Source organism: Lepidochelys kempii, chromosome 3, assembly GCF_965140285.1.
Source record: "Lepidochelys kempii isolate rLepKem1 chromosome 3, rLepKem1.hap1, whole genome shotgun sequence".
Classification (NCBI taxonomy): domain Eukaryota; kingdom Metazoa; phylum Chordata; order Testudines; family Cheloniidae; genus Lepidochelys; species Lepidochelys kempii.
The window spans coordinates 192,588,175-192,614,955 of record NC_136382.1 but is presented as its reverse complement, the minus strand read 5'-3'; the positions used below and the strand labels follow the sequence as shown (position 1 = coordinate 192,614,955).

Genomic DNA, 26,781 nt, shown 5'->3' with positions numbered 1-26,781 from the left:
ACTAAACTACTGAGTTGAGTAGGTGGTAGTAGGAATAGCTAAATTTGAGAATGTATTGCTCTCGACCTTCACCTTCCAACAAAAGAAGTGCAATTTCCATAGCACTAGATAGGGGAAAATGAGAAATAATTTTCTTGCATTTTTAATATTCTCACAGCTTCTTTCATCGGAGAACACAATTACAATGACATGATCAGCTTATAAATTATTATTTCTCCCCTGGCAATTTCTATCATCACAGCATTTTCTTAGGTAAAAACCATATTATGGGGGCAATATAATATTCATCAGCAGTGGAAGAATAGATAACATATTGTGTAGTCTGGTTAAGCAGGCCAAAGCTAAATAAAATTATTTTAAGCCATGAACTATCCTTTAGCACACAGTAATATAAAAAGCCTACATGATAAAAATGCAATAGGCAGAGACCAGCTATTGTGATTGAATTTAAGAGATTGAAAAAGTAAACAGCTGAAGCTGGAAGACTGAAGCAGCATGAAAAAAAAAAAAGAAAGCAGCCTATTGGATGCACTCATAAAATGGGGACATATCATAAAACTTCCAGATTGCAACTATGGCCTATATTTTGGGCTAGAATCAGCCCTAGTTCAGATGACTTCACCTGGTTTAACTCCTCTGCTACGCAAAGCGCTATGCCCATCTGGCCCACCTCCAGCCAGTGCAGCCCCAAACGTAAGCAAGAACTGGCCAAAAAGGGAGCATCTCCTCTTGCAAGACATCTAGTCAACCATGACCTTTATATACCCATCTATCCATCCATGATATCTGCAGGGTGCCACTCAATGCTGTGTCTAGGTGTGGTGGCTTGTGCTGACCACTCCTCCTTCCATATGAGCTCCTAATAGTCAGCTGATCCATCTTGAATCTATTGGGGATGGAATTAAAGATCAGTCCCTTTTCTTTTTCTGTGCTCCATATTTGTGTCAGTTTGGGATGAAATCCTGCCCTAACTCACCAAAGAGAGGGATGTGCTCATGCCTACATGTCTATGTGTGGGAGAGTCTGAGCACAGTAGCAGTAGAGCTGAGGACCCCTTTCGCTGGTGCAGGTTAAGAAAGCTCAGTAGGCAACATGCTCAGCTATGCACCTTACTGTGCATCCAAAGTGAAGGAGCATGTGTCCTCTCTCATTAAGCCCCAGCTTCTGCTGCTGACCACAGATGTGGACAGGAAGGCTAGAGGCCTGCACCGCAAGCCAGATGGCAATGCCACTTGGAGCATTGGGAGAGAAAGTGTATTAGCCTGGCCCCTTTTTTAGTGCTCAAGCAAGTGCCAAGGAGTATAACCTGCCTTGCTCCTAGCAGGGGTGTTTGGGGAGACAAAGCTCCCTGTGCATTTTTTCCCTCCGGCCCAAAGCACTTGTGCACGACAGGACAGAATTTTGCCCTTTCTCTACTGTTTTTTTTTTTATTTTACTGTTTTTTTACTGTGTTTTTTTATTTAGGCACATAGGAATTGCCATACTGGATCAGACCTATGGTCCAACTAGTCCAGTGTCCCATTGCAGACAGTTCGCCAGCACAAGATGCTTCAGAGGAAAGTGAAAGAACCCCACAGTAGGCAGCTGTGTGATAATCTGTCCACGTACCCCCCAAACACCACAGAGTTCATCCTGGTTTCTCATGGTTAAAGATGACTTAGACCCTGAAATCTTGCTTACCCTCCAATCATGCTGAACCTGTTTTGCAAAATGGTGTTTCCTAGATAGGTGAGAACAGAGCATGATGTAAATTATGCTGTTTATTTGTGTAAAATGCATGCTTGTACTAATTGTCAGAAATTCCTGAGGTTTACATGTATGAAATTTAATCAAATTTTATTCTGCTAACTCAAGAATTAGTATATTTAGTATTTATTACATTATTTACCTTTCTGCTGATAGTAATAACAGTCAGTGAACTTGTCTTACAAAGCCACTGATTTCTACTAAGTGCACCTAACTCCCATGAAGAGCAGCCTACCAGAGTGCAATAAAGAACAGAGAGGTCACAGATTTATTCTATACAACAGCCCAAGTCCATTTACACTAGCATTATTAAAAAGAAAAGGAGGACTTGTGGCACCTTAGAGACTAACCAATTTATTAGAGCATAAGCTTTCGTGAGCTACAGCTCACTTCCTCAGATGCATCTGAGGAAGTGAGCTGTAGCTCACGAAAGCTTATGCTCTAATAAATTGGTTAGTCTCTAAGGTGCCACAAGTCCTCCTTTTCTTTTTGCGAATACAGACTAACACGGCTGTTACTCTGAAACTAGCATTATTGTTATTATTCTTTGATGTTTGCAATACAATAGCAACTAAGAAATCCACTCAGGATCATGGTCTCATTGTGGTAGGCAAAACAAATAATGAAAGGCTGTCCTGCCCCAAAGTGCTTACAATCTGAGACAGATTCTGCCACCCTTTCTTATGTGGAATAATTCCTATAACTTTACTCACACCAAGCAGCACTATACTCCACAAGTAAGGTATCTGTCCCTTGATTACAACAGGATGCAAGAATGAGTATCAAACAATCAGAAGGGGGAAGGCCAAGAGAAACAACAAGTGTGTGTGTTCACATGTTATCACAGCAGTTTTGAGTTGCTTCTTTTCTAACCATCAGATAAGAGTAACAAAAAAAAAAAAAGAAGTCTGAGAGATCTCTGCCATTATCCCAATCTAACCATTATCTGGTGACATTTTATTGCAGAGATCACAGCAGGAGGAGGTCTGGAGGAAGGATTTTAAGGAGGATATAGCAGCTTGTGCTGGGGAATTCTCATGAATGTCTTTTCTCCTTGAATTTATTTCCAAGTTGCAGTGGTAACAGGATGAATATTACTTGTGCTTGTCAATTTATTTAATTGCATATTCCTAATGAAAAAAAAAGTTACACTCCATATCGCTCCCAATTATTTATTTTCATGTATTGCATCAGAGACAAGGATATCAAACTTGCTGTGCGCAGGGGTTTTATTATCTTAAGTTTCCTTCCAGCACATTGCAAGGATCATTTTCAGCTTAATAGCGCATTTAAATTCTTGACATGTCCCTGATTCACTGCCAGCATTTCAGGTCTCATAATTTATTTATGAGTTACTACGCTAGTGTCTGAGAATCATGCTCTGGATTGCAAAAAAGAATCCCACATGTTTATTCATCTTTGAGTATATAAAAAGACATGAGTTTGCTTTTTGATCAGTATTGTACCATTCTGAAAATGGTCATAAATTAGATTTGTATTTAGAGTCAATATAGTTTTCAGATTGTATGTTACAGAAAGAAAAAAGAAAGGAAGATCGTCAGGCCTGATATTGAAATGTATTTAAGCATTTAGAATCCAGTAAGGCACCTAGAGAGATTTTCAAAACATCTAAGCAAGTTAGGCCCTTAACACCCATTGAAATCATGTAAAGATGCCTAAATACCTTTGAAAATCTGGCCCTCAGAGAGAAAAAAAAAAAGCCCAAGCCAAAACAAACCAAAACTCCCTACATTAATGCAACATTACAGCTCAGAATTGGATGGCCCAAAAGTCAGGCTATGCAAAGCTATGGCTCTCAGCGCAAATATGGGGCCCAGTCCTCAGAAGCCGTCAAGGAGAGCAGAGCACAGTTGAGAGGTGTGTGCATAAGTGGCTTTAAACTTCCTTTGTGCTCTACTGATCAGACTGCTGGCAGTGTGCTATACTGCTGCTCCAGAGCAAGAAGGATCTCAGCCGTCAGGCTGCTTTAATTGATGCCAGCCTCCAAATCGCCCCTAGGGCCAATATGGCAACTGGAGACCACTGAAGCACAGAGAAGTCCTGACTATATCCCCCTTTCCACAGTCATGGTCTCTATGCTGCAAAAAAAATGACATCAGATGATCCAGCCTACACTGGGATGATCTTCCCAGAGCAGTGCTTGAAAACAGTTGAGGATCAGGGTTATAATTTGCTCCTTTGAGCGCGAATATGATTACACATGATGGTCTGTATTACACCCACGGAAACAGGAACTTCAAATGTCCTAACTTGGGTGCATTTATACGCTCAGCCTTATTGTTGCTGTACTGTACCTTTTTACAATGAATTTCCCTAATACTTTGCTCACACATTGATCCAATAGCACTTATCTGGAGCTGTGCACCTCAGAGCACTGAGTGGACAATCACACATCAGACATGCAGGGTGGACAGTTTGCTAATGCCTATCATTCGGATTTCAAACTGAATTTCTCTGGGCCTGATCCAAAGACCACTAATGCCACAAGAATGGTCCCAATTACTTCAATCTAAAGTACTTATCTGGCTCCTGTCACTGCAGTATCCATGTGCCTCACAGACTATAATGTATTTATCCTCAGAGTACCCCTGTGAGGTAGGAAGTATAGTTATCCTCACTTACAGATTGGGACCTGAGACACAGAGGGTATGTCTACACTGCAAAGTAAGCCAGTGTTGGAACTCAGGCTCAAGCCTAACCTCCCTTCCGTCTACACATAAATCATGCTAACCCAGCGTCCCAGGATTCCATGGAGTGGAGGATCCAAGCCCGAGTCAAGACAGGACTCGGGGTTCAAGCTCTATTGCTGTGCAGTGCAGACACAGCCCCACTGGACTCGTGCTCTGGAAGTCCACAAAAAGCATCCCACTATCCCACAGGCCGACTTTCTTTCTCCTCTAGACAGTCAAGTTTGGTGGAAATCAAGTTTTCCCATACTGCACCATGAACAAAGGGCTAGAGAGGCCACATTTTGGGAGGGCGTTAGGACGTTTGGGATATGGGCAGTTGCACTGAGGCCCACATAATGCAGAGTAGATGTTGCTGCCCCAGGTTGGGACCCAGAGTTCAACAATTCCTAACCGGAGGTTACAAAGGAGTGTAGATGCTCGAGTCCTAGGTTAAAAACTACCTCGAGTTCTAGTAACCCTGGGCTTACTTTGCAGTGTAGACATACCCTCAGGGGCTAAGGGACTTACCCAGCATCACAAAGAGAACCTGTGGCAGTGCAGGGAATTGATGTTAAAGCTCCCAGTTCCCAGGCTAGCACCCTAGCCCCTGAATCATTCTGCTGTGGGCTTTGAATAATGCCCTATGCACTTAGGGAGCTGGGATTTTTAAAAAGCAGCTTCATAGAGCATATGAACTTGAAATTTGCTGATAGGATGCCCAGCAGCAGCAACCATGTTGGGTTCCTTCTAATATCACGTGAATGCCTTAGGACTCCGTTCTCCAAGACGATCAAGCAAAGCTGTATAAGCAGCACAAAGTGAAGCAGATTGGAAAATACAGCTGTATGCCTCCCCTTTCTGTAAAGGCCCAGTGCCACAGTGTTTACTTACCCTTTGGGCTGAAATGCCGCATGCTTCTTTGAGCTCAGCGGTGATCGCTTTTGGTGCTGTGGAATTTACTGACATTTTATTTGCCTTGTTGGAGAATAGCTTTAATTCACCCCCAGAATAATTATTGTCTCTGCATTTGTCTAGTCTTGAGGACTGTCATACTTCACAGCGAAGCAGCCGGGCGCAAGTGCAGTTCTCTGACAGATATGACTCCGACACAGTGAGGACGCTACCAGAGTAACCTGGGAGCACAAGCACTGGAATAGGAAAAGGTAACTGAAGCCCAGCTTTGCACACTTAACTCAGCAAAATGTGTTTTAAATGTCATGTCAGTGCACAGCAAATAGCTGGTTACTATAGAATGTCCCACCCCAAGCCCTAGCCATCCAAGTGTTTTCTTGCCAGGAAAGCATTTGCAATACACAGGAATACTGTCTTGCCATGGAGGGGTTTACCTTTTGCACTGTAATAGGACAGAAAGAAACTGAGGGTGTTAATGCACTTAATGAAGTAGCTTTCACCAAAGAAATATAGAGTTCTGCTTTTCACCTTCCCCAGCACCCTTCCCAAACATCAATCCGCACCAACTGTATTTAAAAAGGTGAAAATGGAATGTATGTACCACAGCAGAGAGACAGTGCCAAGGGTCAAACAATAAACTTTTGCATTCACAAAAGCATTCTCCTTGCCTGCCCGTTCAGTATCACAGACTCCCCAGCACAAGAGCTTAGAGCAGTGGAGGGCCACCTGCGGCCTGCAGGCCACACGTGGCCTGGCAGGGTAATCTGCTGGTCGGCTGTGAGACAGTTTGTTTACATTGACCATCTGCAGGCATGGCCACCCGCAGCTCCCAGTGCCTTCGGTTCGCCATTCCTAGCCAATGGGAACTGCAGGAAGCCGCAGGGACGTGCTGTTGAGCCTGATCCACAGCCTGCCCTGGGACTGGTATCATTACAAGACTCACTTTATGATCCTGGCTGGGAGCCTGCTGCTGGCTGCAGTCAGTCCCCATGCTGGATTCGGGGGCCAGCAGCATTCAATCCCAGCTCACCAGGTCATTATGAAGCACAGTAGGCTCTGTGCTGGGCACAGTGCCCAGGACCTGGTCAAAGTCATCCTAAAATGGGCATGTTGCTGGCGAGTTGCCTTTGGTGCAATTTTTATCCTGGGTCTCCTGTATTTGCTTTTCAGCATCATAATTTGTTCCCCACACTGATCACCAGTCTGGAAAATCTGCAGAGCTGCCAGCTTTTTAGCTATCTGCTGGTATGCGTGGTCACTCCTTGTGATTTTGCTGAAGTCCACTGTTTTACTGGCCTCGCTCCACAGATTCACCAAAAACTGGCCATGCTCTTGTGAGCAGGAAGCAGATCTCTTTGCAAAAAGCTTCTTCTGATCCATCTCCATTGAGAACCCTGCAGACTCTCAGATAGTGTGTTTGCAAACCAGTGTTCAGCAGACAATGGGTTAACTCTGATCTGAGCTGCTGCCATTTGCAGGGGCGCTGGAACAATCTGTATAGTGGGGGTGCTGAGAGCCATTTAGCTAAACTGTAAACCCTGTATGTGATGGAAACTACTTCTTGCCGGGGGTGCAACAGCACCCCCAGCACTCCTAGTTCCAGCACCCATGTCCATTTGCAAAGGGAGGCGTGGCATCCATTTGCAACAGACTGCACCACAGATTGTTGGCATAGAGAGAACGAAGAAAGTTGCCCCCAGGAACTCTGGGATGCATCCAGAAGACTTCTGGGACCTGAGTGAAGCCAAGGCTGTGTGCATGCAGGAAAGCAATAGGGTTCTGACCCTAGGTCCCAGCTTAACATGGGCTCAGACCCTCCAGCCCTGCAGGGTCCTTGGAACCTAGGTCCGAGCCCTAGGTTAACGCAATTGATGTGTCGATGCAAGAGGGGATAGGCTTGATCCCTGGCTTACATCGCTGCGTAGACGTACCCACAGAGATACTGGTGAGAAGCAAATGGGAGGAACAAGCTGGCAAAGAGGAGGGGGCGAGGACGATGTGAAATGAAAGAAGAACAGATAAGTAGTTAGAGAGGCAGAGTTAAGTAAGACTTGGCAGGTTAAGCAGAACAAGAAGCTTGAATTTGATGAAATGGAGAAGAGATGGCCAGTGGAGGGAGTCAGGTCTTGATTCAGCAAAACATAAGCATTTTAGTTTTATTCAGACTGTGGTTGTGCATAGACACCCCAGTCCAGTACTATTGTACTAGGTGCAGTGCAGACGTAACAACTGTAACAAAAAGATGGTCCCTCTCCCAAAGAGCTCACAATCTCAGTATAAGACCAGAGACAGCAGGTGGTTATAGACCGGGGAGAGCACAAGGGAACCACCAAATTCTATGGCTTAGTAGGAGAAGAGCTGGCACAGCACACTATGGTCATGGCTGCCTATGCCCTGAATGCAGCTGGACTTATGACCTAGCAAAGTGCATAAATGCATTGCTGAACTGGGCCTTCAAAAAGAGAAGCAACATGATCGGCATGGCAAGCAAGGAAGATGGTGTTAGCAGCTGCAGTTTGTATGCACTGGATGTTGAGAAAAACAGAGACCAGATTCCCCCATACGCTATGATCAGCACACCTTGGATCTGAACATTTTGATAGTACGGTAGCTGTTGAACTCGACACTAGAAGCATTTGTAGCTAAATATTCCAGGAAGACTGGGGAGCTTAGTTTACTTACAAATTCAATAGGCTGATAAGGTAGATGTGTCCTGTTATTATTTTCAATGTACCACTTAATAGAAACATAAATATTCATTCCGGACCATAAGCTCTTCAGGACAGCGGCTGGGTCTTCCTTTGTAGCATGCAGCAACAAGTCTATTTTGAGTGCAACAACAATATAATTCAATAGCGTTAGGCAACAGGATTGTTTTTATCTAGCGTCTCAGTTTATTCCTGCCGCCGTGTAAATTCTATGAACATCAGCTGGACTTGTCCTGGTTGCTTTTGCACTGATTTTGAAATTTGCAATGACATGGGAAGGCACGCAATTTGAAAGTGGCAGTGCACCATGTCCCTCCACAGCAATTATGTTTTTAAAAGGGAGCTGCAGTCCTGCTTCAGAGGGAAACAAATAAAAGAATCTGATATGCCCAAAGCTCAGATGCTTGGGCTGTGTTGAGATAATGAACCAGAGGGGAAGAAAATCTGTTCTTGAATGCTCAACAGCCATAAAGCAGGTGTGATGCCAGTATAATTCTACAAAACAAACCAGGGCATATTGTGATAGGATAGCAAATTAATTAAAAGCTCTTTAAATACCACAAAACTGCACAGAGACTACATGTTAGAATCTGTTTCTTTTGAAAACATAAAATACCTCTATTGAGACTAGCTCACATTCCCTTGCCAAGATTATTAGTGCCTTTTCTGTCACTTTTAGATTCGTTCTGCATGTGAATGTTATAATAGGAGACAAGTACAGGTCTGGAACTTTTCTAAGGGCCTGATTCTGCTCCCACTGACTTCAGTGGGAGTACAATCAGACATGAAGACAATTAATATTTTCCCAGTGGACTCTGATATACTGAACTGGATCCCTGAAGCTATGTGATAAGATGGCAATGTTGGTATGGTGGGTCCTGCACTTTTCTTGGCAGGGGGCTAAAATGCCACCCCTTGCCCCTGCTCTTGGGGCACCAAGGGCCCCACTAGTGGCCCGGGAAGGTGGTAGAGGAGGGAAGCAGGGGAGAGGTCTGGGCTTGCTCCTCACTCTGAGCCTTAACCCCTATGGGTTAGTTACCTTCTTCCCCCTTGGATGGAGTTATCCTCAGTCCTTAGATGCTGGGGGAGGGAGTCTCCCTTACTTCAGTCATCTGGTCTTTCAAGTCTCACAACACACTTCCAAGCTCCAATCCTCTCTCCTTCCTCGCACATCCTGTCTGCCTGAAGGTTTCATTAGATTCCTTCCAGGGCCTTCATTGACTACAGGTGCTCCAATTAACCTGTAGTAACCCTCCCTAGTCTACAGGGAGCCACACCTTAATTAGCCTAGGGTTTACATATCTCCCCTCCACCACTCTCCCACTGCTCCCTGACCTCCTATATCACAGGTATTAGCGTGTTATTTAAATAATAGTCTGCATACCACAAATAAAAGTTACCATCCCAAAACAAGGGGATGGTAGAAGATCAGGAAAGCCTTTGGTGAAAGTTTGAGTAGCTTGCTAAGGTGAAAGAATGTAGCAGGCTGGTGCAGTTCTTACTGTTAATGAAGGATTGTTATGCCCATGACAGTGTCAACCATTTGTGAATTAGTATTCATTTTATCACTGTGCATTTCATCTCTTTATTCACTTTCTAAAATATTCATACATAGAAAAGAATCTGCCTTTCATTCTTTTTTCTTAAATGCCATCCTAGTGAGCCAGATTTTAGATACTGCAAATACATGTAAGCAGTCACAGTTTTTAAAACACATTAACAGCATAGGACCAGATCTTCAGCTGGTGTAAGCTGGATTCAATGGAGCTTATAGTCACCAAGGATCAGGCCCACAGAGTTTTATAATGTTTGTACTATAGACTGATTGGAGTCAAAGAAAATCTCTAACAAGTTTGCTTGAGTTATTTGAGCATGTTGCTGAATTTACAGACAAGAGTGAGACAGTGCCTATAATTCTTCTGCTAAGGGCAAATCACCGTAAACTGTGGATTCAAGAAAGCTTTACTACCTACAACAGTTCATTTTAATTACCATGTCACAAAACATGGTACACTGAATGTACTGTTCTGAGGAAGGTAGTGGAGGAGAGGGGAGATTGGCACAACCAAGAGAAGGAAATCATTCAGGTGGAAAATGAGTAATTGCAGAGCTCCCACACAATCTCCCAAGATTTACTGGGGAAGTTCAAAGAGATTTACCATAAATACACTGTGTACAATCAGCTCAAGGGAGAGGAGTCACTACATACAGCATTGAGGGCAAGATTGTTCAAACTAGCTGGGCTGTGCTAAGGAGATGGAGACAGGTAAACACATTTCACTCCTTCTGTTCTTCTACCCTAAACACATTTTGAACCTTCTACCACTTCCTGACGTCCCTCTTTTCCTCTAGATCTGGATCTTTTTCTCCCCATTCCATCCATCCTTCCCTCTTCCTCTCCATTTCCTCTTCCTTGTAATCTTTCCCTCCTATTCTTCCACTTTTGCCCCTTATCTACCACAGCACTTCCTCCCAGAAAACAAACCTACCCAAAACTCTCTCGGGATCAAATTCCTTCCATGCTCTGCCCACCTTCTTTCTGCCACCAGTTCACCTCCTTTGTGCCGTACACCTTGTGTTTGTTCCTTCTCTGACCTCTCTCCAGATAACAAGCTTCACCCCCTGGTGGCTCCCAGCCCAGTAGAACTGGGTGTACGAAACCTCATCATGTGATTGAGGGGTCAGGAAGGGTTTCCAGGAGCAGGGGGTTACATGAGGGGGACTCACTACTCTGTCCAATGGTTCCAAACCACCTCTCCTCCTCAGCATTAGAGGGTCACTGGGAGTCTTTCCAGTTACTTCAATGGGCTTTGGATCAGCTCTTAATAATAAAGAAAGAGAAATGAAAAGGTACAGACAAGACAGGCAGAGCTGGTTCAAGCTCCAAATTCCTATTCTATGATAAATTTTGGAATTTGTTTTCATTCTGATTCAGAACAAAAATATTTTTGAAATTTCTCCTGGAATTGAATTTACAAAAAAAAAATCAATTTTGGAATTTCAAAATGTTGTTTTGAATTTTATTATTTGAATGTTTATATTCTTTTTATTATTTTATGATACATCAGCAGCAGTAGTACATACAATTTATTATTATTATTTTTTAAACTATTAAGGGCAGTTGCTGCTACACTTTGATCTAGAAACAGATAAGATGTTTCATTCAGTACTAAGTAGCAACCATCTCTAATTTTTTAAAATAAATAAAATAGCATATTTCAGCTGTTATATTATGCCTTATTAAGACATCTCAGCAGTACGTTATGTACTACTACTGACATGTTATGAAATAATGTAAAATAACACACACAATAAACATAAAAATAAATAAAATTAAAAATGAAATTTCAAAACTTTCCAAAACAAAATTTCTGACAACATTCTTTCAAATTCCATCCCCCCAGGAACTTTAGTCAAAATCTACCATTTTTCAGAACATTTCAATTTAAATGAAAATAGCATTTTTTGGTCAGGAAAAGAAATGGAGAACAGTTTACAGACCAGAACTGAAAATAGATGGTGAGCTGATTCTAGTTTAATAATAAGTAATAATAATAATAATAATTAATGAGAAGTACATACTGTTCTGTTAGTATAAACAGTAGCTCTGATTTCCCCTCAGCATTTGATCCCTCTGAAGAAGAATCTTAAAGTCAATTCACTTTTGCTCCCTACCCACCTCTCTGTAGATTGTCTTACCTCCTTGCTCTGTCTCTCCAGTCAGTTCTTTCCGTAACCAGTACTGATGCATGCTCATAGCTAATGCTCACTTTCCTGCTTATATCTGGCCCAATGGTGGGAAGAAAGAGACAACATCCGAGAGGCAGATCACGAGATAGAAGGGGGATTAAAGAGGGATTCTAGCATGGAGGAGGTGAGCTTATGTACAGGGGATCAGAGAGCTTCTAATAGATGAAAACCCCAATGGCCACAATGCAATTACTGTGCATCACCTTTGCAATGAGGGTTATCTATATATGACTGAAAGACAGCACAACTTCAAAATGTGATAATGAAACTGGTGACACACAGAAAGAGCCAGAGTTGTGCCAGCTTTACAAATCACATGTCTTGTGTTGGAGGACATTTAGAGACAATGATCTGATAGGTCTTTACATTTTGACTGTGATCCCATATGATAGAACAGAACAAATACATGCAAGTTGATTTAGAGAGAGAGAGATTTTAGTGTAGTCAAACTGTGTCCTGAGACCAGTGAACAAATATAAGCAAACATTGATACTGCAGGAGGAACAACCTGCAGTGCAGACCATGGCAAAGATTTGTGAGCAATAAATCAATAATTGGGACAGCCTGACATAATCAGATTGTGTTCTGCAATGTTCAGAAGCGATTTGAAGAGTTTTGACCTACCCATATGCAGTACTTTCAATGCCCAGTGCGTGTAAGCATTACAGTCATCTTCCCCAGCTTCTTTAACAAAAACATTACCTTGTTCACACCATCTGCCATGGCTTGCAAAGTTAGCTCTCTAGGTCCATCCACAGTCTTTCCGTTATCAGTTGGCCCCCAGCTGGCACTATATATATCTATGACTTGGGGCATGTGACTGATAGAGGAAGCCTCAATAATATCTGTCATAAAAGGCTGGTCCAGCATTCGGATACCTGTCAATGTAATCAACAGAAACATGAATTATGAATTGCCAAAGACAGGGTCTCGGCTCAGGGTCTGATTTATACCTGCTGTTTCAGGCATTATAGCTCACTGGTTATTTCAGTCCCACGATAATTTTGTATTAAAAGTGCAGATTCCAGTCTGTACAACAGAGCGTTATCGTCAAAACATACAGTTCTAGCAACGAAGTGGGGGCACAGAAAGGAGCAAGTGGTTTATTACTGGTTCTACCATTGAACTTTGCAATTCTACAGCTCCTTTCATCCAAGTGTTTCCAAACACATGAAGAAACAAACTTCACACGCTCTGTAAGGAAAGAGTCATTACACATGTTTTACAGATGGGGAAGCTGAGACAGAAATTATGTGATCTGACCAAGATCACACAGAAAGTCAGTGGAAAAATTAAGGACTAGAGGACAAATCTCTGACACAGTACTCTACCCTAACCACTAAATCACATTCACTCACATGTTATATACTTCATTCATCTCCCAACAGGTTTTCCCTTCTCTTTCTCCACAATATGGGATGGTGTTTATGATCAGAAAGAAGAGGGAAACCCACTAATGTCTTATATGGAAATAATGACACCTGCACATTTGTATGCATGTGCAGTAGGGAAACATGGCTATTGTTCTGAAAAAGTTTTTTGGATAACTTCCAGTATCGGCTGATTTAATTTTGTCTCTGAATTCCAGCTCCAATCAAGCCAAAGAGTATGATGATTGGGGCAACACAAGCCTTTTCTGGGACAACACTAAATCATGATTCATTACAAACCCAAACACAGGCCAGGCTGAGGGTTAGAGACCTTTCATTGAGTCTTGCCTGAGACTAGAGTAACCTGGAATGGCTTAAAGTAAACTCATTCCATGTATGGCTTTGGGAGGGAACTCAGTAGTTTTCAATGTTTTAAACTAGGAATGGACTGGAACAACAACAAACAACAACATACAGCTGGGTGGGAAACAAATTTCCTATCCCTCAAAATATTCTGAACAGGGCAGAAAAGTTGAAATCTTAAAAACCTGGAGAAAAAATGGTTGAGGTCAATCAAAACTTTTTATTTCCATAATTTTGAAATGTTTCATTTTGATTTTGACCAGTTTTTATTTTTTTTAAATATAATGAGCTTCATTTTTTAAACAAATAGTTGTTTTGAATTGGAAAACTGGAATCTTTCATGTTTTAAATGCTGACATGACCATTTTGACAATTTGAAAACTTATTTCCTCAAAAATGTTTCAAGTTGAACAATTTTGTTTTCAACAAATCGTCATTTTCTGAAACTCAGGGTGTGAGATCCCGCATAAACTCAAAGAAACAAAGGCTGGCATGAATGTCTATGACTTGAAACTGCTGAATTTCACAGACGATGACAAGAGCGTACCCAAACAGAGCTAAAATGTGAGCCAAATCATCAGATTTGACTTCAATACAGAAAAGTGGGATCAAAGGTGAAAAAGTTAGGGGCCAGAGCCCCAGCTGGCTGTGACATCCTACGCCACTTTACACCTGTTGAGGATGGGACCCAGAGACATGTCATAAACATAGCAGCTTCCTCCAGAGGTTTGATGGATTTACTGATTTCCACTGGCCCCTTGGTGGTGCTACAGACCTCAGTAATAATCCAGAGCTTTTCTCAGTTTAGAAACATGGGATGTTGTTTGCCTTAAAATAAATGTACCTCAAAATGGAATTTGGTTAGGAAATTGACAAGTATGGTAACTTGTTACAGCTTCTGTAGGACATCAGTACAGCCCAAGGGCTTTGCTGTGTAGCTTCTAAATAACTGGCTTAAGGTTACAGAGTTGCATTAATAGTAGAGATAGCCCTGAACCAAACCCCCAGAACCGAATGCATGCAAATGTGGGTGTTCAATATCAGAATATAAATACTGTGTTTTGTGCCCTTCTCTGATCAATGTGTGTAATTACTGAACAATGGTGACATGCATTAGGTCCCTTCTCAATGCAATGCTACATATAAATTTGAACTTCATGTCTCACTGACTGCCTCAACTAAAACAAAAACACCACTCCTTCCCTTCATATTTTGAAGAGAAGGTCTAGCATTGCAGTGGAGAGAGGCTAGAACAACCTGCAGTCATGAAGACCTGTACACTTTAATAAGTAACTGGCCGAAAGGAAGCAGGAAGTAACAGATATCTCATAAGAAACCCTGTTCTTACAAGATTTTCAACTCAATTCATGCACATCCAAGAAGTCTGGCTGCTATTGTGTATTTTCCCATGCATATGCACACATCTGCATCCATACCATAGCCACCCCCACCCCTTTCTGGGGTGCATATCTAGACCAGACTCATCATCCAAACCCTTTAAAGTTCATTCATTGCAAGTAAAGTGTCAGAAGTTGAAATAGCACTTTGTACATGCTCGTTGATTTTTGGTTTTTGAGGGTAGGTTTCCTGAACAAATACCATTTCAATTAGTTTTGTTGATCATGATTTGTAGTGATAATTTGCTTAGCATAGGAACACAGGAACTGCCAGACTGGGTTCAGGTCAGTGGTCCATCTAGGGCCACAGTGGGATAACACCCTCTATAGTGTGAGATTTCTAAAGCACATTAATGTGGTGTGCATTAATTGGTCTGTGTAGACTCTGCGGCTGTACACTAAAGATTCCCTAGAGCTCTTTAATGTGGTCCTGTTTCAAACAGCACTACATGAAAGTGAACCAGCAGGGTATACACAGACCAATGAATACATAATATGTTAGAGCACTTTAGAAATCACACCCCCAGAGAGTGCATTACCCCACCATGTAGACAAGCACCAAGTCCTGTATGTTGTCACCAAGAGTGACTGATGACCATTGCTTCACAAATCCTTGCAAAAAAAAATCCTACATTAGACAACTATGGGATGGCTTGCCCACAGAAAGTTCCTTTTTAAGTCTCACTAGTCAGAAGTGATTAAAACACTTCCTGAAACATGAGTGTTTATATCCTTTCCATAACTCCTGGCTTTTTATTTGTTGGAAGGGTTTTTTTTGTTCATTTGTTTGCTTTTATTTTTTACTGTTATAAGCCTAGTCATGGCTTATTTAGTAAAGCGCAAAGTAGAAAGTCTGTGATCTAGGTATAACTTTGGTCTAGGATGGTCTAGGTTTACTTAATCCTGCCTCAGTGCTGGGGGGATGAACTACATGTCCTCTTGAAGTTCCTTCCAGCCCTAAAATTCGATGATTTCTATGATTTTCCTTGGGTTTTCAGTCAGGATAGAGTTTTGTACCATTTTGAGTGACAGATAAAAAACGATACTCCTTGTGAGAGTGCGACTTGGGGCCAATTATAAAATGATATAACTGTCTTAGCTTAATTGCCTAGTAGAAATTGCTTTGCCATTGCATCACGGAGATTTTGCATCTGGGCACGTGCCCAATTTGGGAAGCTTATTATTTTATGGATCTGGATGTGGTGATCATTCAGATATAACAGCAAAAAGGGAGGCCAGCCAAACGGTCAGAACAGAAATCACTGTGCATGTACTCCAGGAGCCAAACTGTCAACCGGGGTCAACAACCATCAACATTAGCTACACTGATTTATACCAGCGGAGTATCTGGCCCCATGCAAACCTAGAATAAGTTCAGGGTAATGGAGTGGATTTTGCTTTTACTGAGATGCACAACTGATAGGAAAAAAATCTGAGGCAGCTCATTGGGGATTGGTCCTGCTTTGAGCAGGGGGTTGGACTAGATGATCTCCTGAGGTCCCTTCCAACCCTGATATTCTATGATTCTATGATCTCTGCATCATATTAAGTACAACTACCAGTATATTTCTTCGGTTGCACATTTAGATTTGATTCAGATAAGACCTACAACAGTACACAAAAGCAGAAATAAGTTAGCTCATATTGAAATCAGTATGAAAACAGGACTTGAAATGAGAATGAGCAGAAGGAATGCCATTCCCCTTGTAAAATAATTACTGGTATATATATTAACAATATAGGAGAGTGGAAAAAGAGAAGGGGAGATGCCCCTTGTTAAATGTTTAGCACTTAAAACTTCTGTGACAGAAGTACAAAGTCTGGACCAAATCCTGCAGTCCTTACCTGGGCAAAGCTCCCGTGATCTACAGTGGGAGCCTTACCCAAAGGAAAATCTGAGCGAGGAGAACAGGATTGGGGTTTTTCACTGTATTGGTATCATACCTGCCACCTTCGAGTTGTATGCCACGCCAACTCCACAGATGTTATTGTTTGCTGCAGCTGACACTTCCCCTGCACACCTGGTTCCATGACTGCAAAGATGAATAGAGAGAGACCATGTAAACCACTGCACCTGATCAACATTATTACCCAGTTTGCACATATAGTATCACACACCATTAGGAGCATGCTGGATCAGGCCATTGGTTAATCAAGATTGGTAGCTTGCTTCTTGTCCCAGTTAACACCAGATGCTCCAGAAGAAAGCAAAACTCCATTGCGGCACTTAGCAAACTGCACAGTGCTGTATGTGAAGAAACCAGTTTACCCTCTAAAGCCTGACGGATGTTTATTCTAATATAAACCTGCATAATTATGCTCAATTTAGTTGTAAAGTTGTTCAGCCCTTTTTAGAATCCAGTTTTTCAAGCAGGCTCTATCTTGGTGGACAGTAAAAATAGCACTGGAAAGAGTAGTCTAATGATAATACTAATACTTAGCACGTCAACAGCGTATAATAATAGTACTTAGCACATTTATTATTTATTTTGCATGTTATGGTAACACCTAAAGGCCCTCCACGGATCAGGGCCCCATTGTGCTAAGCGCTGTACAAACACAAAGCAAACTGACTGCCCCTGCCCTGAAGAGCTCACAATCTAAAGAGGCAGCAGATGGATGCAACACACAGACGGGGGAGCACAGGAAAATAATGTGACAATGCGGGTCAGCATGTGAAGCAGCAGTCACGACACACCAGCTGCAAAAGCACTGCCAACTTAAGCAGGGTGCTGTATGTGTCTCATCCTCCTTTAGCGGGTAGTCCACAGAGAAGATACCAGCCACTACTGCCGCTAGCTAATAAAGTGATTTCTTTACACTCATGTAGGACAGGTCTGTGCTTTGGCACAGAAGGTCCCAGGTTCAAAATCATCCCATTGTGCTTCATTCATATTTTTCATCTTCAAAGTGTTTTCAAATCATTAACAAATTAATGCTGAAAATACGTACCGAGTGTGACAAAGTTCCTGTGCTACCTTGGTGGGTCTTAGGCTTATTGGCGGATTTGCTCACCTTGGAGCTTCACGGCAGCCCTCAGCTTGGCCGTTTTTCTGAACCCACAGTCCAGGTCGACTCCTCCTGTGTCTGACCAGATTTGGGGGGAACCCAGGCCCACCCTCTACTCCGGGTTCCAGCCCAGGGCCCTGTGGAATGCAGCTGTCTAGAGTGCCTCCTGGAACAGCTGTGCGACAGCTACAACTCCCTGGGCTACTTCCCCATGGCCTCCTCCCAACACCTTCTTTAGCCTCACCACAGGACCTTCCTCCTGGTGTCTGATAATGTGTGTACACCTCAGTCCTTCAACAGTCCGCGTTCTCACTCTCAGCTCCTAGTGCCTCTTGCTCCCAGCTCCTCACACGCATACCACAAACTGAAGTGAGCTCCTTTTTAAAACCCAGGTGCCCTGATTAGCCTGCCTTAATTGACTTTAGCAGCCTCTTGATTGGCTGCAGGTGTTCTAATCAGCCTTTCTTAATTGTCTCCAGAACGTTCCTGATTGTTCTGGAACCTTACCTGTTACCTTACCCAGGCAAAAGGGACCTACTTAGCCTGGGGCTAATATATCTGCTTTCTATTACTCTCCTATAGCCGTCTGGACCGACCCTGTCACGCAAGTTAGGCTTGTAGGCCTAATGGGGGGAGGGAGGGACGGCGTCTGGTTTTTCTCTCCAATAAAATAAATATATATTTTGAGTGATTTTTTTTAAGTTTACCATGTTTTAGCAGATGGGATATTTTCTACATCTAAATTATATTACCCTCTATGCATGTATATTGTGGTTATCTCTATAGTATCCTTGTGGCTCACAACATTAGTGTTACCATATTATAAAGGCCACATACACTCATATGCTCTATACCCTGAGGCAGCTGGATTATTTTGTTTTATTTCTTTTTTAAAATTCAGCCTCTATCTTCTTTCCCTCTCCCTCAAAGTGCAGGTTGAAAAGGCTGGTACAACAGAGGTGTGAGAAATCTTGGGATCATGTATTCTTCTTCCTGTAATATTTCCTAGCTTATTTGTTTAGAGATACATCTATTGTAGGAAAATGACTGGTTTCCAAATATCCCACCACCATGAAAATCTTACGCCTGTTTCAGGACCCTTTTCTGAAGGCTCTTTGGGCAGGGAAAAGATTGAAATACGTTTCTTGTACATCTGCTGGATAAACTTCTGTCACTAACTCAGAAGGTTTTCCTTGACTATCCTTGTTAAAATAACTGAAAAGGCTACAGCGTGGCTGGGCATTCGTTATCTAGTCACTTGTAGGATATAGGGTGTGACACTGCTCCCAGACTGTACCCTGGGGAGTGACAACCCATCACACGGGGAAGCTGCGATGTTCAAAAACTTTCTAAAAATGCCAGGTCATACCCAACCCCAGATTTCTCCCCTGGCTGAAGGAAGCTCTACAGACTCCCACCCCCACCCCCGCGCTTCCTGCACCCATCACTGCTCAGCTGCAGGGGGAGGGATCACTGTACAGGGAGCTGCTCTCCCATCCGTCCAACCCCCATGCATCCATACCCAGACCCTCCTGATGACCCCACTCCCACTGCACCTGGATCACCCCAACGAGCCACCCACACCCAGATCCCAACCCTACCGAGCCCCAACCAGCTGCACCTGGATCTCAACTCCACTGATCCGCACTCCCCCAGCATCTGGACCCTCCTCACTGAGCCCTCCCACTCAGACCCCCATGCTGAGCCCCAACCACCTTCACCTGGACCCCCCTGCAGAGTCCCATTGCACCCAGAACCCCCCAACAAGCCCCTCTGCATCCAGATTCCCCCTGCGCCCAGATCCCACACTGAGCCATCTGCACCCAGATTGCCCCACACTATAGCCCTCTCAACCCACACCTGGATTCCCCCCACACTAAGCCCCTCCAGCCCCTCCATACTTGGATCCTGCCCTGCTGAGCCTGCCTGCCCACACCTGGTGCACCTGGCACGGAGGGCCAGAGCTCTGTGGTGTTTCTGGGGCAGGCCCAGTCCTTGCGCAGTGTCAGGTTTGGGTGCAGCCTCACCGCTGAGTCTGTGTCTTGGGATGGGGGAGCTGCACAGTGATCTCTCACCTCTGAGCAGTCAGTGACCTGTGCTCTCCAATGCCATGCTGGAGCCTCCACATTTATTTGACAAATAAAAATTGCAAAATTTTGCAGAATTTTAAAATATTGTGTACAAAAAATTAATTTTGGGGGCAGAATTTTTAATTTTTTGGAGCAGAATGCCCTCAGGAGTAGTCAATGCAACAGAAAAAGCTGCTGTATCTGTTTATACAAATACCCAATCATCCATTATGTTGTTCTCATTATATTGACTGAAAACTATGAGAGGGAAAAGTGCAGGTATGGCCTTTAATAAATAGAGGTGAAGGGTAATTGTAACTGTCAAGGTTCCTTCCCCACTCTGAACTCTAGGGTACAGATGTGGGGACCTGCATGAAAGACCCCCTAAGCATATTCTTACCAGCTTAGGTTAAAAACTTCCCCAAGGTACAAACTTGCCTACGCTGCCACCACCAAGCGTCTTACACAAAGACTAGGGAAAGAGCCCACTTGGAGACGTCTTCCCACAAAATATCCCCCACAAGCCCTACACCCCCTTTCCTGGGGAAGGCTTGATAAAAATCCTCACCGATTTGTACAGGTGAACACAGACCCAAACCCTTGGATTTTAAGAACAATGGAAAAACAATCAGGTTCTTAAAAGAAGAATTTTAATTAAAGAAAAGGTAAAAGAATCACCTCTGTAAAATCAGGAAGGTAAATACCTTACAGGGTAATCAGAGTCAAAACATAGAGAATCCCTCTAGGCAAAACCTTAAGTTACAAAAAGAAACAAATACAGGAATATACATTCCATCCAGCACAGCTATTTTACCAGCCATTAAACAAAAGAAATCTAACACGTTTCTAACTAGATTACTTACTAACTTTTTACAGGAGTTCTGAGCTGCATTCCTGATCTGTTCCCAGCAAAAGCATCACACAGACAGACAGACCCTTTGTTTCGCCCCCCTCCAGCTTTGAAAGTATCTTGTCTCCTCATTGGTCATTTTGATCAGGTGCCAGTGAGGTTATCTTAGCTTCTTAACCCTTTACTGGTGAAAGCGTTTTGCCTCTGACCAGGAGGGATTTTATAGCACTGTGGACAGAAAGGTGGTTACCCTTCCCTTTATATTTATGACACGCCCCCCCCAAATCACAGATAGGGTGAAACACTGGCTGTGATTTCTTCCTGGAGCTCTAGGAGAAAACAGAGTTAATAAGACATATGCACCTCTAAATATACTACCAAGTGTATAAAGAACAACAATATTTTCCACATCTCAAGGACGATTTTAACCAGTTGATTCTGGGAAACTTTCACGGGAGAGTGCATCAGTCACTTTGTTAGAAGCTCCTGAGATGTGTTGGATGTCGAAATCAAAATCTCGGAGAGCTAAACTCCACCAAATAAGTTTTTTGTTATTTCCCATGGTGGTATGAAGCCACTGTAGCGCAGCATGGTCGGTTTGCAGGTGGAAACGTCGTCCCCAAACGTATTGGTGTAGCTTTTCCAGAGCATAGACAATGGCGTAACATTCTTTTTCACTGACTGACCAATGGCTTTCCCCCTCAGACAGCTTCTTGCTGAGAAACATGACATGATGGAACTCTTGATTTGGTCCTTCCTGCATTAAGACTGCTCCTATACCATGCTTGGACGTATCTGTGGTTACTAGGAACTGTTTGTCAAAGTCTGGGGCCCTTAGTACAGGGTCAGACATGAGTGTCGCTTTGAGCTGGTTAAAGGCCTTCTGACACTTTCCGGTCCACTGAACGGCATTTGGCTGTTTCTTTTTGGTAGGTCTGTCAGTGGGGTGGCGATTTGGCTGTATTGCTGTACAAATTGCCTGTAATATCCAGCCAAGCCTAAGAAGGATTGAACCTGTTTCTTTGACTTTGGGACATGCCACTTTTGGATAGCATCCACTTTGGCCTGTAGGGGGTTGATAGTTCCTTGACCCACCTGGTGTCCAAGGTAAGTCACTCTGTTTAGGCCTATTTGACACTTCTTAGCCTTAACAGTTAGTCCTGCCTCCCTTATGCGCTCAAAGACGTTTTGTAGATGTTCCAGGTGTTCTGCCCAGGAATCCGAAAATATGGCCACATCGTCAAGGTAGGTGACTGCATATTCTCCTAATCCCACTAGGAGACATCTACTAGTCTTTGGAAGGTGGCGGATGCATTCTGCAGCCCAAAAGGGAGCATATTTAATTCATACAGCCCGACATGTGTGGTGAAGGCTGACCTTTCCTTGGCGGATTCATCTAGCGGTACCTGCCAGTACCCCTTGGTTAAGTCCAAGGTAGAGATGAACTGGGCCTGTCCCAGTTTCTCCAATAGTTCATCTTTGCATGGCATTGCATAGTTGTCGGGTGAGTTACAGCATTTATCTTACGGTAGTCCACGCAAAAACATATCTCCCATCTGGTTTGGGAACTAGAACCACTGGAGATGCCCATGCACTGCCAGAGGGGCAGATTACACCCATCTGTAGCATACCCTGCATCTCCCGTTCTATAGCAGTTATAGCTTGAGGAGACACCCGATAAGGTTGGACTTTAATTGGGTGAGCATTACCTGTGTCAATGGAGTGGTATGCCAGTTCAGTAAGTCCTGGGGTGGCTGAGAATATTGGCGCGTAGCTAGTGCACAGCTCCTTGAGCTGCTGTCGCTGCATACGCCCAAGGGTCATGGAGAGGCTCACCTCTTCCATGCCACCATCAGTTTTCCCTTCGTAGTAGACACCTTCAGGCCACTCAGCGTTGTCTCCTCCCTGGGCTGTAAACTGACAAACTTTTAATTCTCTGGAATAAAAGGGCTTTAGAGAATTAATATGGTACACCTTAGGCTTTTGGTTGGAGGTGGGGAATGCTATGAGATAATTAACAGCTCCCAGGCACTCTTGGACCGTGAATGGCCCTTCCCACAGTGCTTCCATTTTATGGGCCTGGAGCGCCTTTAAGACCATGACCTGGTCCCCTACTTTGAAGGAACGGTCTCTGGCATGTTTATCATACCAGGCTTTTTGCTCTCTTTGAGCATCCTGTAGGTTTTCTTTAGCAAGGGCTAAAGAGGTTCGGAGGGTGTTTTGTAGGTTGGTTACAGAGTCCAGAATGTTAGTTCCTGGAGAAGGTGTAAACCCCTCCCACTGCTGCTTCACCAACTGTAATGGCCCCTTAACCTTGCAGCCATGTACAAGTTCAAATGGTGAAAACCCTAAACTGGGATGTGGTACAGCTCTGCAGGCAAAGAGCAACTGCTGCAACACTAGGTCCCAATCATTGGAGTGCTCATTTACGAATTTACGTATCATGGCCCCCAAAGTTCCATTAAACTTCTCCACCAGGCCATTTGTTTGATGATGGTAAGAGGTGGAAACTAAGTGATTCACCCCATGAGCTTCCCAAAGGATTTCCATAGTTCTTGCCAGGAAATTAGTTCCTGCATCGGGGAGGATGTCAGAGGGCCAACCTACCCTGGCAAAAATGTCTGTTAGTGCCTGGCACACACTTTTAGCCCTGGTGTTGCTTAGAGCTACTGCTTCCGGCCATCGGGTGGCAAAATCTATGAAAGTCAGTATGAATTGCTTTCCTCTGAGTGTCTTTTTTGGAAAAGGACCCAGAATATCCACAGCTACTCGCTGAAATGGAACCTCAATGACGGGGAGTGGCTGGAGAGGGGCTTTGACCTGGTCTTGGGGTTTTCCCACTCTTTGGCACACCTCACAAGACCGGACATAGGTAGAAACATCCTTGCCCATTCCCTCCCAGTGGAACGACTTTCCCAAAAGGTCTTTGGTTCTGTTCACCCCAGCATGGCCACTAGGATGATTGTGAGCTAAGCTTAATAGCTTTACCCGGTACTTAGTTGGAACTACCAACTGTCTCTGAGGATGCCAGTCTTCCTGGTGTCCACCAGAAAGAGTTTCCTTGTATAAAAGTCCTCTTTCTACAACAAACCTGGATCGACTAGAAGAGCTGAGAGGTGGTGGATTGCTCCGTGCCGCCGTCCAAGCTCTCTGGAGGCTTTTATATGCTTCATGTTCGGTCTGGAACTGTTCCCTTGATGCTGGAGACATCAGTTCCTTACTGGATTGTGGACCTAGGCTTGGTCCCTCTGGAAGTGATGCAGGTGATGGGGCTGTTTCCGTTGATGGTGAACCGCTCTCTGCTGGTGCACTATGTTGGGGTTCAGGCTCTGGCTGAGCCTCTTGTGTAGGGTTATCTGCTGCTGCTGGTGTAGGTTCGGTGGGGCCCTCTGGTGTTGGGGTTGCAAACACTGGATTCAGTGCTGGCACTGGTTCTGGTGCTGGTTGTTCCGCCGGTTCCGGTTCTGGGACTGGCTCTGTCTGGGTCTCTGGGACTGGATCCACTGCTGCTGCTGCTGACGTTGGCATGGGGTCCGGTTCCATCACCTCTGACCGGGTCCTGGTAGAAGTTTCCAGAATAGAGCTAGGTGTGACAGCTTGCTTAGCCTGGCTGCGGGTGACCATTCCCACCCTCTTCGCCCGCTTCACATGATTGGCCAAGTCTTCCCCCAACAGCATGGGGATGGGATAATCATCATAGACTGCAAAAGTCCACATTCCTAACCAGCCCTTGTACCGGACAGGCAACTTGGCTGTAGGCAAGTCAAAAGCGTTTGACTTGAAGGATTGAATCGTCACTTGGATCTCTGGCCACATCGATTAAATTGGGGTTCACTAAGGAAGCATGGATAGCTGACACTTGTGCTCCAGTGTCCCTCCACGCAGTGACCTTCTTCCCACCCACACTCACAGTTTCCCTCCGCTCCGAGGGTATCTGGGAGGTATCTGGGCCTGAGGACCTCTGGTGTGATTCTGGTGCAATGAACTGTAATCTGTTGGGGTTCTTGGGGTTCGAGCTTTACATGCCCCAGCTCGTTACATTTAAAACATCGTCCAGCTGACGGGTCATTGGGGCAAGGTGGGTTGCTGGAGAATGGTGTGGCGGGACGATAAGGTGTCTGGAGGGTTCCTTGTGGGGTAGTTGGGGCCTTGGGCTGCCCCGGTAGTAGAGTTTGGTCTGAGGTTGTCCTTTCTGGTATCCGCTCCAACTGCGACCAGTTTTTTTTTTCTGCCACCTCCACCCATTTGCTCCAATCTCCCCCGCCTTGATTACAGTTTTGGGCTTCCCATCTAGGATGTATCTTTCTATTTCCTCAGGAACACCCTCTAAAAACTGCTCCATTTGCATTAGGAAGGGCAAATCTTCTGGAGATTTAAGACTTGCTCCTGATATCCAGGCATCCCAATGTTTCACAAATGTGGTAGGCATGTCGGGTAAATGACATGTCTGGTTTCCACCTTAGGGCTCTGAACCGCCAACGGGAATGCTTGGGTGTTAGCCCCATTCCGACTCTCACCTGGGTTTTAAACAGTTCATACTTGTTCATGTGTTCCTTAGGCATTTCAGCCGCCACCTCAGCTAAGGGTCCACTGAGCTGCAGCCTCAGCTCTACCATGTACTGGTCTGTAGAGATGCTGTATCCAAGGCAGGCTCTTTTGAAGTTTTCTAAGAAGGCCTCGGTATCATCGCCTGCCTTGTAGGTGGGGAACTTTCTGGGATGGGAAGTGATACCTGGAGAAGGATTGCTAGGGTTTGTTGGTATATTCTGCTGAGCCTTTGCCTTCTCCATCTCCAGTGCATGCTTCCTCTCTTTTTCCTTCTCCTCCAGTTCTTTTTCCCTTGCCTCCATAGCTCTCCTGTGGACAGCCTCTTTGATTTTTTCTGCCTCTTTTGCAGCCTCCATTTCTTTGTCCTTTGCCTCCCTAGCTCTCCTGTGGGCAGCCTCTAGGGCTTTTTCTGCCTCTTTTTCTGCCTCCATTCTGGTTAACTGCAGTTTGTGTTTTGCCTTGGTTTCTGTCATCATAGCCTCTCTGTTTTTAACTAACTTTACACCAGAGAGTTAGAAAGAAAACCACAAAAAAACTGGCTTCTAAAATTTTGCTGTGCTGTAATGTGATACCTATGTTCTCTGATAGCTATTCTCAGCCTACAGAAAAATCCTTTAAAAAAAAAAAACTAAATCCTTTGTCTCCAGGCAAATAGACAGATAACCCCTCTAGCTGCTCTTAGCTTTAAAAAAAACCTCTTCAGGTCTGTGAAAAACTTATGAATTTCCCTGCAGAAGGTTAACTACCCTGCCTTTAGGTCGAGAAAACTCCAGCTCAAAAAAGAAAGATCCCTTTGTTATGCCTGCTGCTCTGTCCCCCCAGGCAGAGACATAGAATTTACAGCTGCAATCCTCTTTTACAAAACCTTTTAAAATCCTGCTGCTTCTGGTTCAAAATGATCTCAAAATGATCTAAAAAAATCTCAAAATGATCTAAAAATGATCTCAAAATGATTCCACCGCTTTGCCACCATGTCAAGGTTCCTTCCCCACTATGAACTCTAGGGTACAGATGTGGGGACCTGCATGAAAGACCCCCGAAGCTTATTCTTACCAGCTTAGGTTAAAAACTTCCTCAAGGTACAAACTTTGCCTTGTCCTTGAACCCTATGCTGCCACCATCAAGCGTGTTAAACAAAGAACAGGGAAAGAGCCCACTTGGAGACGTTGTCCCACAAAATATCCCTCCAAGCCCTACACCCCCTTTCCTGGGGAAGGCTTGATAAAAATCCTCACCAATTTGTGCAGGTGAACACAGACCCAAACCCTTGGATTTTAAGAACAATGGAAAAACAATCAGGTTCTTAAAAGAAAAATTTTAATTAAAGAAAAGGTAAAAGAATCACCTCTGTAAAATCAGGAAGGTAAAT

The 26,781-nt window shown here is 44.0% G+C and overlaps 1 protein-coding gene across 4 annotated transcripts in view; it reads right to left on the bottom strand.

Moving 5' to 3' along the window:
- The window catches only part of PCSK2 (proprotein convertase subtilisin/kexin type 2), a 202,771-nt gene that overhangs the window by 28,773 nt on the left and 147,217 nt on the right, over positions 1-26,781 (bottom strand). For all 4 annotated transcript variants that reach the window (XM_073339426.2, XM_073339427.2, XM_073339428.2 and 1 more), the window contains exons 7-8: positions 16,881-16,969; positions 12,509-12,684 (exon numbers count right to left, since the gene is read on the bottom strand). In XM_073339426.2, the coding sequence (XP_073195527.1) occupies positions 12,509-12,684; positions 16,881-16,969 (265 nt within the window). The remainder of the gene's footprint in view (positions 1-12,508; positions 12,685-16,880; positions 16,970-26,781) is intronic.